General features: G+C 39.7%; 1 protein-coding gene across 1 annotated transcript in view; it reads right to left on the reverse strand.

Annotated features, from left to right (window-relative positions):
• Positions 7,969-15,496, reverse strand: part of LOC109842055 (signal recognition particle 54 kDa protein, chloroplastic-like) — a 31,249-nt gene continuing 23,721 nt past the window's right edge. The window contains exon 8 of the mRNA XM_020410972.1: positions 7,969-8,211. Within this exon, the coding sequence (XP_020266561.1) occupies positions 7,969-8,211 (243 nt within the window). The remainder of the gene's footprint in view (positions 8,212-15,496) is intronic.

A 15,496-nucleotide genomic window follows, 5' to 3' on the forward strand; every position in this document is an offset into this window, starting at 1 on the left:
GCTCTCTTCTTTGCGCCTCTTCTTCGCTTCTCTTCTCCTGCCGCTCGTCATGGCTTGTGCGTGGTCGTGTCTGGAACTCGAAACCCTAGCTCTGGTTGAGCCATGATTTTTTGCAGATTTATATGTCGAATCAGCTTCTCCCTCTAATCTGATCTCGCCTCTTGTTGAGCCGTGATTTCTTTGATTTGTTTTCCAACTTCTTGTTGTTGGGGTCCTTGGCTTTGGTTGTTGTTACTTGGACGTCGACATTTTTTTCCCTCTGCAGCTCAAGGTATATGATTTTCCCCCTCTTTTTTGTTCGTGATAATTCATTATTTGGGAATTTTAACAAAGAATAGGGTTATGTTTACTAAATTTCAGTTAGTTGTGTGAAATAGAATATAATTGTTCGCATCGATATTGTTCTATTTAGTTAGTTGTGCGATAAATTTCAGTTGTGATTACTAAATTTTAATTAGTTATGTGGAAATTTCAGTTATGTTTACTAAATTTTAGTTAGTTGTGTGATAATTCATTATTTAGGAATTTTAACAAAGAATAGGGTTATGTTTACTAAATTTCAGTTAGTTGTGTGAAATAGAATGCATGATATTTGTGTGAATGTGTTGTTCTTGATAATTGTGTTTATTACAAAAGAATGTGAATGCATGAAAAAGAATAGGGTTATGTTTACCAAAGAATGGTGTTAAATTCATTACATTAAAGGAACCGGGTAGTAGAATGTGTTGTTATTGATAATTGTGTGATATCGAATGCAACACTAGTTAAAATAAAATTCAGTATAATTAGATTTCTTGCGATACAAGGAATAAATATTTGTATCAATTATCTAATTAAATTTCAACTGAAATAAGTAGACAAGATAAGTTGTAAATGTATGCTAATTTTAAAACGGATGTAGATGGATATGGAAGATGAAGAAGAATTGAAGAGAATGTGTGCTAATATAGCTGTTTACGCCGTGGTCACTTTGGTAACATGTATTTTGAGAATGCGTGCTAAGCGCAAGACAATATCAACTTTACGAAGCAAGAAAAGATCATAAAAATATATTGTAGAGAGGCGCACTTCAGACGTGTATTAGAGGACTATCAAGATAGCTGCCGATCTTATATTAGAATGAGACCGAGGGTTTTTTTTAAACTTATTTAAGTAATGAAAGCAAACGGTTTATTAAAAGATACAAGACACGTTCAAGTTGAAGAACAGCTTGCTATGTTCTTAAGTATTGTGGGGCATAAAACTAAAAATAGAATAATAAGAACTGAGTTCATAAGATCATGAGAAATAGTTAGCAGGTATTTCAATAAAGTCTTGCAAGCAATGAATGGATTACGTGATCTGTACATGAAGCAAACCCCAAAAGAAGTTCCCGTGGAGATTGTAAACAACTCAAATTATTTTCCTTACTTTAAGGTAAATTAAATACATTCATCTTAACAATTTTTCAAATAAATTACTTTTTATTGAGCTATGTATAATTTATAATTTTTTATAGGACTGCATTGGTTTGATATATGGCACACACGTTGACGTGGTATTACCTAGTGACCTAGTTGCACGGTTTAGAGGACGAAAAGGGGTCACCCAAAACATCTTAGCAGCCTGCACCCCCAATAAAACTATTTACTTATGTCTTGGCTGGCTGGGAGGGGGCATCAAATGATTATAGGATATTACAAGACGCTCTGTCGAGACCACAGTCTTACGGGCTCCGAGTTTATGATGTTATTCATTCTCACTTATGCACATTTTGAATAATATATTAAATACTTGGCAATAATTGAGATTTTAAAATACTATTCAATTAATGTAGGTAAATATTACCTATGTGACGCTGGATACACCACAATGTCAGGTTTAAAATACTATTCAATTAATGTAGGTAAATATTACCTATGTGACGCTGGATACACCACAATGTCAGGTTTCATATCCCCGTATCGTGGTGTACGATATCATTTAAAAGAGCACACCGGTAGGACACCAAAGAATAGGAAAGAGTTGTTCAATTTAAGGCATTCATCTTTAAGATCAAAAATTGAATGCACATTTGGGATATTGAAGAATTGGTTTAAATCTCTAACGGCAAAGCCGAATTATCCATTTTCCACTCAAGTGGACATTGTACTAGCGTGTACTATGTTGCACAACTTTATTGCCTTGGAGGATCCGGATGATGATATTTTAAATAAAAATGTTGAAATTGATGAAGATACTAGGGACGAGACAAATGAAGAGGGTTCAAATGTGGTGGATTATACTCAAAGTAGGACACAAAGAGAGGATCGAGATGTAAGAAATGAATGGAAGAAGATGCGAGATCAAATTGCTTGGGCGATGCGGGTGGATTATTGTGCAAAGTATAATGGTGGTAACACAATGGAGAGCGGTTTAACTTAGTGTGTTATTTGTTCTATGGCTATGTAATAACTTGGTAAATTTTAAAATACTGTTCGCATCGATATTGTTTAATGTTTCTTTGCTTGTACCAAAACATTACTACTTTTATCGGTTGCTCTTTTGTTATGTTGTTTGAGAAATATCGTCGTTTCATATATTTCTTGATAAATGCATGCATATCCTATATTGTTTTATATTTCTTTATTATTAATATGGCTATGCTTACAACATATATTAGGTATGGCTAACAATCCGGCAGATAAGCGAAGCGTGCCTTCTCATTCGAATGCAATGCCAAATCCTAAATCAGGGATTAACATGAACTTCATGCCTGTTCGACCACAACCATTCACTTCAACTCCTTATACATTCTCACCATTCCCACCATATGATGGTAATTATGGTGGGATGATATAGTCGCCAATGTCATACATGAGCTTGTTAAGCAGACCACAAGGTTTGATATTTCCCACAGTCAGTTCTCAAAGTAGTGGACCTAATCAATTTTCACCAAACACTGGTGATTCAGGTGGAAAGGATATTCATGATGTTGATGGTGCGGAGCACACTTCGCCATTGAAAAGAGGGAAAAAATTAGCTCATAAGAAAAAAGTTATGGGTGCCAGGTTGAACTCAAGAGGCGTGGCTAATAAGTTTTGGCTTCCAGAGCACGATGATGTGCTTATTCCTTATATTGCAGATTTAGCATTGGATGACCTAAAGCCAAACAAGAACTTCAAGGCTGAAGCTTATAAAATAGCTGCCATGAAAATCAACATGCAATTCAGGACTGATTTCACTCATCTACATGTCATTAACCACTTGAAATGTTTGAGGAACACATTCAACGACATGAAGGCTTGCCTTGATATAAGTGGTGCTGGGTGGGATGAAACAAGTAAAATGATTACATTGGATGATGAAACCTTAAAATCTTGGGCTCAGGTATAACAAATTCAGCATCTATATTGTCACCAAAATTTAATACATTTTATTCGCCACTTATAAGTATTTGTTATTGCAGGACAAATCCAATTCTTAGTACAAAGCATACATAAACAAACCCCTTCCTCACTTCAAAAATTTACAAGTTATCGTGGTTGATGATCAAGCCAAGGGTGAATTTGTTAGGCCCGTGTACGCTAACATTAGGTCTAGTAGGTCTATACTTATTCCCAATGATGATTGCGAGATTCTAGAGGAGAGTGAAACTGAACCATATTCTGATGCTTGCAACCAACCACATTCTAATGCTGTTAACCAACCACAATCCACTAGATATAAGACTAAGAGTAAAGACAACATTACTTCATCATCTAATAAGAAAACCAGAAAATCGTGAAGAGGAAGTGCTATGTGCCTTTGTTGAGTCAATGTCTCAGTCAATGAGAAATCAACCCGTTATTCACTGGACTGAGCAGTTGGCTGCAACGTTGAAGGAACATAGGTCTGAATATTCTGAGGAGTTCCTCGATAGGGTTTTAGACCATTTATATGACAATGAACGTGAAGCTAGGAGGTTTTTCATAAAATCCAAGGAAGGTCAGCAGAGGTACATCACCAAATTAGTTAACGACCAAGGTTGGTCGGATAGCTAGTTTGTTGGGTTTCGATTATATTTTGATGGATATTGTTGTGTTAATTGCAAACTATTAATATTGCAATATATATTTTTATTATGAAGAACTTCTATGTCGTTGTGGGATTGAGGAGGAATTGTTAGACCCTAGAGGGGAGTGATTAGGGTCTTATGCTAATCTAATCCGATTTTATGCCAATTAAAACTAATAATAAGTTATCCTAGCAAGTATGAAATACAACAATATATATGAGCTAGGATAAGTAATATGAACAAAGAGATATATCCTAGCAAGGAGATATACTATGATATATATGCAAGGATATACAAATTAACACAAGGGTGAAATAAACAATTTACAAAAGAGATATGGTAATATAAAGAGCAATACACAAAGGCGATATAAGATATGAATACAAGAATAAGAACGCCAATGCAATCACAAACAAAACGATATGATCACGGAGTTCGGTCTAACCACTTGACCTACGTCTTCGCTCCTCACCTCGAGGAGATCTCCACTATCACAATAACCGGGTTTTCTACGCTTACCCGAATAACGTTTACACCACACAATACGGTTTTCTAGTTTACCGAAAACTATACAACTAACACACTCTTGTAATCTCACTCTACACACTCTCAAGTGTTGAACTAGACGTGTCTCCCTCAAGTGCTAGGATACAACCTCTCCCTAGGTTCGTCAACTCTCAAGTGTTGAACTAGACGTGTCTCCCTCAAGTGCTAGGATACAACCTCTCCCTAGGTTCGTCAACCGACGCCACTCCTCTTGGGACCATCCCCGACTCTCGCCACACACTTTTCTCGGTGTACAAGTGTATTACAAAGTGAATCTCATAATAAGTACAATTACAATAAATGATTGGTCTCTAATATGGATGAGAACACAATGAAAGCTCACACTTAATTATTACAACTCTCACCAACCCAAATATACAATGTATGTAAATACAATAAGCTCAAGTGGGTGTGTGTAAGAAATGAGTGAAATCAAATCAACTAAACTCAATTGAAAATACTAGCTTAATAAAAATGATAAACAACAAAGAATTAATACAAAGCTAGTATTGAATTTAGAAATCTTATCTGAAAAACAAGATGGAGAGATGGATTAAAATGAAGCCCAAGGAATGTAGATGATCTCCTCCACTTGTGTAAAACTTCTTCAAAAACAAAACTCTTTTAAACAAACACTAAACAAACTTAAACCCTTGTTAAACTCTTGTTTAAAAACTTCTTGGATCACCATGCGAACTGAGATCAATGAGATATTTATAGCCTCCCAAAACCTCAGCCAAAAACCCCAAACAAAAGACCAAAAAGCCCCAAAAAACGGCTGCAGGAAATAGCTGTTGGGTTTGAAAAGATAGAGCGGCGGTCGACCGTGAGAATCTCGCGATCGACCGCAAGGCAAAATCAAACCTGAGAAAATATCCAGAGAAAGCTACGGTCGACTGTGGTGGTCGATCGTGGGAACTTACAGGCTGACGGTCGACCGTCACGGTCGGGTCGACCGTCACGGTCGACCGTGAAAGTTGTTGCTGCCCGCTCAGGAAAAGAACCAGGCGCGGTCGACCGTGGTGGTCGACCGAGAACTGATATATTGAAAATACAGGTTTTGAAAAACTATTTTCTGATTTTAAAACCCTATTTAAAAATATTAAATAAATTTCAAAAAATATTAAACTTTGTAAAATGATTGTAGACATGATAATACATATGCTACAAAAACTAGTTTTCAAAAAGGACCTCCCAAATGAAAAATATCACCATTTTACAAAATAGTCCAAAACATGAAAATGTAAACATATGAATTTTGACATTTTTGGCTAAACCATGTTTTGAAACAATAAAAAATGATTTTATAGACTTAATAGAAGATGTAAACTATTGTTATATATTATAGTAATTAATAAAGAATTAATATTCATTCAATGAAATGAGACTTAATGCATAAAGATTAGATGTGTATATTTGTAGGAGGTCATGAATAAGTTATTTTTATCGAAAACAATAATTCTCTGCATAGAAAATTATCTTACACATGTTTCTATTATAAAATATAAACTACTTGTAAAGCAAGAAGCTCAAGTACATTTATGTGTGAGAGAGGGATGTCATTTTGAAATTATCTTTCTAGAAATTATTAAACCTCTTCTAGTTTATTATTAGCTCTTAGAGTCCCCCAATTTATATTTGATACTTGCAATTTATATCTCTAAAATTGCATTTCAAGGATATTAAGTGCTAGTATATTGAGGAGGATTTAGTGCAACTCAAGATATAGAAGAGGGAATTATATAAAATTTTCCCTATTTGTTATAATAATGCAATTTACAGATGGTTAATAGAGAAATGGGCAACCTTTCATGAATGAGTTCCTTATTGAAGGGGGGTTAAGAAGATAGTGGAATAATGAAAAGTTGACGACTTTTCATATTACTATAATGTTATGTTATATATTTATTTATTTGAATTGGTAAATAAATAACTTTTTACTCATATTATATTTGATAATTGTACATATTTAATAATTCATATAAATATTATATATTAATGTGATATCAATATATATTATAATTATCGTACATTAACTATTATACTCAAATAGTAGATTAATATTAGAAATTTAATAATTAATAGCAGAAAATTCATAATACTCTTAAAATAAAGTTGTAGTAGTAATCCATTCTATAAGCATCCTCAAGACCAACTAACTATATCATTTTCTAAATTGATCTTCCTGCACTTTCTATTTGTTCTTCATAATCCAATAATATTAATTTATTACCTTAGTGACCATAGAACGAAAATTAACCCTTTACACATATATAGTGAAAGCAATTACACTTATAATGCATTGTCATGGACAAAGCTTTCTTTATCTCGAGAATAAGCATAATGCATTAAGAGATTCAACCAAACTATACAAACAATTTAGCAGATTTATAAATATGCCTAGGAGTTGGAAACCAATTTACATGCTAAGACAAAAACATATACGAAGATGAAAGGGAGAAAAACCAATTAGTTTATCACTAAAATAGCTGTAGATTTTGATAAAATACAGGACCGCCTTCTTTGTCGCCTTCACCGGTTTTTTCTCTGCTCTCTAAATTATTACACCGATGCTTCCATTATCATCTCCTCATTCAATTTGATTGTACTCCACCAGTGAAGTTATCATTGACACACTCATACTTCTTGTGATTTTTAAATGCTGTAGTTGTGTCTTCTTACTTTTCAATATGAATAAATTTTGATTAAAAGTTAGAATTTTGGTTAGAGAATTTTGATAAGATTCTATAGTAATTTATAGTGATTTATGGAAGATGAATAGTTATAATGTTTTTCATTATTAGTGTGTAATGTCAAGACTTAGTGAGGGAATATTATAATAATAATTTATAGTGATTTATGGAAGATGAATAGTTATAACGTTTTTCATTATTAGTGTGTAATGTCAAGACTTAGTGGGGGAATGTTATTAGTGGGTGGTTAAATAAAAATTTGATGCTAATAAATAGGGAGGTTATGAAAAATTAAGTATGTATATATCTTAATGTATGCATGTATGGATGTACTAGAGATGTATGCATGTATGTGTTTCGGAGGGTATTTTTGGAAGAAATGTTTTAACATGGCAACACACTTTTATAATAGTATTATATATATATATATTAATGTATGCATGTATGGATGTGCTAGAGATGTATGCATGTATGTGTTTCGGAGGGTATTTTTGGAAGAAATGTTTTAACATGGCAACACACTTTTATAAGTATTAGATATTAGATTATTACATAATGAGTTTATATAAGAGAATGTACGTTGAACATACAAGTCGTCAGAAAGAAGAGTCATTAAAGTGAATGAAGTACTATAATCTAAAATACAACCAACAATTAAGCTTGTTACATAGACAAAGGAAACAAAATTATCAAGCATGTCACTACATGCAAAGATCAAGTCGAACAGAATGATTCTAAGAAATTTAACGATGCTTTTAGGAGATAAACAGAAGCCATAGAGTTAAAACCTTTAGACTTGCTAGAGAATGATTCCACATCTGAGCTTAATCCGAAGCCAGAACCACTTCCAAAACCGCCACTGTTGCTAGAAATACTCATGTCACTGAAACTACTTTCAATTCTTCTCGGACCTGACATAGCCATAAATCCTCCTTTATCTCCTCTGTTCTTCTCAATCTGCGACATTATGAAAAAAATCATAAACATAACATCATTCTGCAATGTATTTTTCAAGATAATGTTAAACGCTATTGAAATAAAAGGGAAATATGCAACAAATACACAACATAGATAACTATTAAAACATATGTAGAGCATTGGATATGACACGATTGTTGAAGACAAAATTAGCATAGATGCGTAAGAAGAAATTTTTAGTTAAAATTCAAATTGATTAACCAGAGATATATGCTTCATTGTTGGGGTTTCACATTGTATGTGCATGTCAAACATAAAGGTCTGTGCATAAATGATTAGGCAGTCTCAATTGATCAAGAGGATGCTCTCTAATTATCCACATCTCTTTCTCTAGCTCATCTATTTATGTGACTATATTGTGCTTGCAGAACTATGAAAATTAGTGGGTTAGCGATTCACTTGAACAACCTAGATAGCAAATGAAAAGATGAGTTATGCAACAAGGAACATGAAATGATGCTGGTGGAGGAAGAAGATGAAACAGCATCTTGTGATGGCCAGGCAGAAATAGATGATAAACCATGGAAACCAATTTAGTTTTTTCTTAGTAGAGAATTTAGTTACCAATATGGCCGAGAATGCCACCGAGCCACCTCAGGGTGGCTCGGCTTTGGCCGAGCCACCTTGAGGCGGCTCGGTTTTGGCCGAGCCCCTCTGGGTTTGCTGTTTTCCGTCGTTTTGCGCTGTATCCGTTTCTCAGTTCTGTCTGTGATTCGGTTGACTTAGATTCTGATTTTGTTGATCTGATTTGGCAGTAAATCCGCTTCTGATTTGGCAGTAAATCTGCTTCTGAGTTCGAGTCCGAAACTGATATTGATTCGATTGTGATTCGTCCGAGTTTGTCCTTGGTTGGATCACTCGTTGACTCTTCAACACTTGGCTTGATTCCGAACGATTCTACGCTTGAATGGATGTATTCCGTTGCTTGCGTGCGATTCGTCGATCTCGTCGCCTCGTTGGTTCGTCGGTTTGTGCCGAGCTGTATTAAGGGACCTATAAGCAATTTTATATGCCTACAGATACCCCCTCCAAAGTATTTCAGCCTCGTTCTTTTATAGAAGAGTCTGGAATACTTTGGATATGATTGTCCCAACCTTCAGTCAGTGTAATGGGACTTTGGAATGACTTCCGTTCTTGATTTCTTCAATCTTCCAGGCTATTCGGTGTTTTGTCGAATGTCTGTAAGAGTTCCGGTGCTGTATTTATTGTCTGACCGTTGTCGGAATTTTAAACTTGAAGTCGATTCCTGACTTTCTAATCTTTAGCTGACCATCGATTGTTGGCGTCGAGTCTTTATCTGCAACGCGTTGTCCGGCGTAGTGTTGTTGAGTTATCCTTAAGAATATTTTTAGAAAAATACTCTCCAGAAACTTCTCAACCAAAATTAGGGAACAGTTTATACTCATATACCCTATTGGAGTATTAAGAAGCAGTTTATACTCGTATACTTTTCGGAATATTGATTCTTTCATTGCAACGCATTGATCGGCATTGACCTAGGGTTACGCGTTGACTGGCGTTGGCCCTAGGGTTTCGAATGTCGTACGTTGACTGTTTGGTCGCAACGCGTTGACTGGCGTCGACCTAGAGTTACGCGTTGTCCGGTGTTAACCTTAGGGTTTTGAACATCGTACGTTGACTGTTTGATTGCAACGCGTTGACTGGCGTCGACCTAGGGTTACACGTTGTCCGGTGTTGACCCTAGGGTTTCGAATGTCGTTGGATACTCAAGTCACGAGACCAACTAATGAAGCTGATGCGTCAGTGACTCTCGTATTTATAGGATTTTTGGCAAACCCTCAGCCATCAACGGGTTTGATGAGCCTTTACCGACTACCGTTTGAGTCGGGCTAGCATGCGGATTATCTAAATCCGTTCCGCATGTGACGTTGTGCTAAGAGAGTTAACGCTCTTAGTGCTACGATATTGAATACGTAGACTTCGTCTTTCTCACGGGAATAGACTACCCGGCAACGCGTGTTAGGCGTTGACTTTGTTGTGCTAAGAGAGTTAACGCTCTTAGTGCTACGATATTGAATACGTAGACTTCGTCTTTCTCACGGGAATAGACTACCCGGCGACGCGTGTTAGGCGTTGACTTTAGGATTTTTGGCTAACCCTCAGCCTTTAACGGGTTTGATTAGCCTTTACCGACTACCGTTTGAGTCGGGCTAGCATGCGGATTGTCTAAATCCGTTCCGCATGTGACGTTGTGCTAAGAGAGTTAACGCTCTTAGTGCTACGATATTGAATACGTAGACTTCGTCTTTCTCACGGGAATAGACTACCCGGCAACGCGTGTTAGACATAGGCTTTGGGATTTTTGGCAAACCCCCAGCCATCAACGGGTTTGATGTGCCTTTACCGATTACCGTTTAAATCGGGCTAGCATGCGAATTGTCTAAATCCGTTCCGCATGTAACGTTATGCTGAGAGAGTGAATTCTCTTAGACTTTACTGACCCGGCGACGCGTGTTAGGCGTTGACTTTGGGATTTTTGGCTAACCCCCAGCCTTCAACGGATTTGATTAGCCTTTACCGACTACCGTTTGAGTCGGGCTAGCATGCGAATTTCCTAAATCCGTTCCGCATGTGACGTTGTGCTAAAGGAATGAACTCCCTTAGACTTGATGCTACGACTTCGAATACGTAGACTTTGCCATTGCTATGGGAATAGGCTACCCGGCAACGTGTTTTAGACGCTGACTTATCCCTACTTAGGCTTCGGGATAAAATGCCCCAGACTGGATTCTGGTGTCTTTTTCAATCGGTGAAAGACTAAACCGGCAACGCGTGTTAGGCGTTGACTTATCCCTACTTAGGATTCGGGATAAAATTCCCTGTACCTGTGAGGCACAGATTTTGAGAGTTGAAAAAGGTGGTGTCTTCTCTTGGGGCAAAGACGAACCCGAAATGGGAGAGGAAGAATTTTATATTCTATCTCTCGACACTGAAGAAGAAGAATTTTATATTCTATCTTCAGCTGGAAAGGAGACTCGAGGTGGGATCTCCATCCCCAGAATCCGGAAAAGATGAAACTAAGAGTGGGATCTCCACTCCGAGAATCGGAAAGGTTCAAACGGCCCTAACTTTTATAGGATTTGTCATTTGAATCAAAAGAATCCCTCATTCATTGAGGAGAACGCCCAAATTCGACCCTAACTTTTATAGGTTTGGTGGAAAAAGAACAAAAGCAGATTTTCGTTTATCGAAAAAGGCATGACTCGGTCTTAGTCCTAACTATCTGTAGGTTTGACTAAGTGAGATTGGGAACAACCCTAACTTTTATAGGTTTGATTTTCCGAAATGAAAGTAGACCTCTCGTTCATGGAAGGAATCGAGAGGGGACTTTGGTTGTGGCCCTAACTATAGGAAGGTTTGACCAGGTAGACAGTGAGAGTGGGAGTACAAATCATAATGGAGGTTTGGTGTTTATCACTTTGTTTGTAATTATCGGCCCGTTACATAAATCGTCCACCCCCAGCTTCCTCTGCGGAACTGGTTCGGATATTATTCTTAGTTACTTGACCGGGTTATCCTTAAGAATATTAGCGTAACATTCTCCAGGAACTTCCCATCAACAGTAGGAAACAATTTAGACTCATATACCTATTGGAGTATGTAGGGAGCAGTTTAACCTCATGCACCTGTTGGAGGATTGAGACGCAGTTTATACTCATATACTCTTCGGAGTGTATAGAAGCAGTTTATACTCGTATACTCTTTGGAGTTTTGCCGTTCTTATTTGGCTTATCTGAGCGATATGACGTCGGCTTCAACCAAGGTCTGAATGCTATTCTTGAGAGCAAAGCAAGCATTGGTGGGATGAAGGATCCTCCTGTGGTATGCACAGTACTTTGGGTCCGTAGTGTTGTCAGCTTCCTCCTGATTTGTGATAGGTGGTAGCTTGATCTTGTTACCTTCAAGGAGGGATTCGAAGATGGCTGGAACGTCTTCGTCCTTGAAGGAATACTCTCTTTGGAGTCTCGGACCCGAAGTCTTTCGCTGCCTTCGGGATTGCTGTTGTGACGCTTGATTAGCACCACCAGTAGCTGCAGGTGTTTTGCCCTTACCACGAGAGGCGAAGTTTGAGTCCAGAGGATTAGCCGTCGGTAGGTTCCTCTCGGCCTTCTTCCTTCGGAGGAAACGTTCGGCTTGTTCACCGCGCACCTTCAGATCCTTCCAAGTGTCAGACGGTGCTGTTCCCATTGCTTCCAACACGTCCAACGCAAGGTTGTTGTGGCAAGTTTGGAGGATGAATTCCTCTGTGATCGGGTCCCGGCAATTCATCGCCTTGTTCCGGAACCTTTTGACGAAGGTGTCGACTAACTCCCCGTCCTTCTGCTTCTCATCGAGCAATGATCCGATAGATATCTCGGTGTCGTCGTCGAAGAAGTTGGCCAGGAACTTGGTCTCCATGTCATCCCAGCTGTTCACGTTTCCTGGCTTGAGGCGGCGGTACCAATCGAAGGCGGCTCCGCGAAGAGTGCCGACGAATGACCGCACCATCAGAGGCTCATTGCCGGAAATAATACCCAGGTGCGATTTGAAATAAATCAAATGCTGAGTGGGGGAACCCTTCCCATCGAACGGCGTGAAGTTGATTAAACTGAACTTCGCCGGATAGGGGATCGATTCCCATTCTCGTGGGTATGGACAGGGAATGCCTGTTTTCTTCGTCTCTTGAGCGGAGATCAATGTGTTGATTTTGCTCTCGAGATCTTTGATCTTCAAGTCTTCACTTGTATCCTCGTTGGCATCCTCGTTACCACCCCCTGCATTGACGTCATGCATTTCTCTCATATTCTGCATGGCCATCTGCATTTTGAACCTGAAGCTCTCCTGTTGTTTAGCCATGGCTTCTTCGAGCATCTTGGCCACTTGTTCCGCGCTTATCATGAATGACTCGCGGGGTTGTCCTTCGCTGGACACCGTATTGTCTGATGCGACAGCAGAGCAGGAATCCGATTCTTCATCTTCTGACGGTAATCTTGTCCGAACCCTACCATAAGTTCCTCGTGTAATGGCTCCAGACTGCAGACGAGTTAGATACCAGGGTACTTCCGGAATTGACTCGGGATTATCCCTTGTCGATGCCCTTTTGCTGGTCATATTGGTAGTGACCCTCGGAAATTCTCCATCTTCAACCACCGTTCTTCTTTGCCGGAAACGCCTATGCCTTGTCTTCGGCGTTTCGGTACTGAGCCTTTCGAAAACCGAAACTCGTTCGGGGACCTCCTTAATGCAGCTGCATTCAGACAATACTGTCCGAATGAGTTTGGAACAGGGGCACTGAGTTTCCTGTTTTTGGGGACTCATTTTCCTGGTTTTATTCGTACCCCCAGCACGATAGTACAACTCGTCTGTTTGACGATCGGAGTAACCTATCGTGTGTTGGCACGACTTCTTAGGTATAACATTATCGTCATCAGACGATAATGTTTCCTTCCGAGGGGGAATTGCCTTCTTCAGGCTTTCAAAAGTCACGCGCCTCGAAACATGCCTTTTTGGGCATGAGTTCTCGGCGGGCTCCTGAACTTCAATGCACAAGTTGGTGCGCATGGCTGCCTTGAGCTTCTTGTCACGTTGGAGGTGACGGCGACCCCCAGCGTGTTGAGTGGTTCGGGGATTCTTCAGCGGGCCCAAACGCCCAAACTCTCTTGAACTAGAGCTTTGCCTCTCTCGTCGGGAATTGGACCGAGGCGCTCCAAGACTGACTTCCTTTTCTGGGATGGTCCTGCGGGATCTCCCGGAGCAGTTGTGGAAATCATCGGTAGTCTGGATTGATTCACCGGAGGTTGAACTTTCGGAACTTGTAGTTGACGCTCTTTGGTCTGACCCGCCGCTTCAGACTTCGGCCTCCAAACTTTGCTGGTTGATGGCGGCTTCTTGGCCACTTCCTTCTGCAACTTCCTACGGGCTTCTTCAGCTTGAGCCCGTGCTTGCGCTGATAGTGCGCGGCGCTTGCGAATGCGCTCCTCCAGCGTTGATCGGTTCCGTTTGACACGGACCCATTCCATTGTTGGCGGCTTGGAGGAACCACCATTCATTGATTGTTGAGGCTGCTTGCCTCTTTTGTTCTTCAGATCCGCGTTGTAGCGGATCCCGTCAACGGACTCCATGGCCTTTGCGAACTGCCGTTCATCTGTTGTTGAGGCTGTTTGCCTCTCTTGTTCTTCAGATCCGCGTGGTAGCGGATCCCGTCAACTGACTCCATGGCCTTTGCGAATTGTTTCGCAAGGCATTGACGTTGCCTTTGGCGGGCTCTTTTCGAGAGAGTCACCACGCCTTCCGCGGCAGAAAGGTTGGCCAGAGTAGATCCGCCTTGGTTGGGAATTGGAGGAATCTCACCTGATGCGACTTTGGCATCAAACGGGGCGAGATCTTCGTTGGTGTTTTCAACGTCTTCATACCAACGAGTTTTCCTCCTGGAGGAGAACTTGGACTTCTTGGACTTGCGGGGGGAGGTTGATCCGGACGAGGACGACAAGTATTCCTCGAACTTCTGTTGGTGGCAGCGAGATCGGCGGCTCCCACTGTGGTCGCCAGATTGTTCGCGGGGAAAATCGTTTTCTTCATTGATGTCATTGTGATCTCAAAATAACAACTTTTTGTGGTTACAAAAGATCCGGTCTTTTTTAGATCCGGTTACAACGAAATCAAAGAAAAATAAAAAAAAATTACAACTTTCTCCTTGTGAGCCAGATTGTTCGCGGGGAAAATCGTTTTCTTCATTGATGTCATTGTGATCTCAAAATAACAACTTTTTGTGGTTACAAAAGATCCGGTCTTTTTTAGATCCGGTTACAACGAAATCAAAGAAAAATCGCGATCTAGATCCGGTCGGATCTACACGATTTGACGGGTATTATTCCACGAAGGGAATAAGAGCCGGGAGGGATTAGTTCACTAAGGAAATAATCGCTCGGATCTCGGGATCTAAGACCAAGCTTAGATCCGGAGTGTGATCTCGTGTAGATCTCAGATCTGTTCTTCCCCTCTCTCGAACTCCTGCCTTTTGTGACGTGGATGCTCGCCGAGGATCAGATCTGGATGTCCAAGTCTTCAAGTCTTCAAAACTCTAAGCTCGATCTTCAATCCGGCAGAGTTTCGGCTCTCAAAAGTCCAACCTTTGAAAATGAACAACCCTTGGCCTATTTATAGGCTCTCTTTACTGTGCCCGCGCACGGAATAGTGTCGGCCACCTATAGGTGGCCGGCACTGGGCCGAGCCACCCATAGGTGGCTCGGCTCTTGGCCGAGCC

The sequence above is a fragment of the Asparagus officinalis genome, chromosome 5, assembly GCF_001876935.1.
Source record: "Asparagus officinalis chromosome 5, Aspof.V1, whole genome shotgun sequence".
NCBI classification, from domain to species: domain Eukaryota; kingdom Viridiplantae; phylum Streptophyta; class Magnoliopsida; order Asparagales; family Asparagaceae; genus Asparagus; species Asparagus officinalis.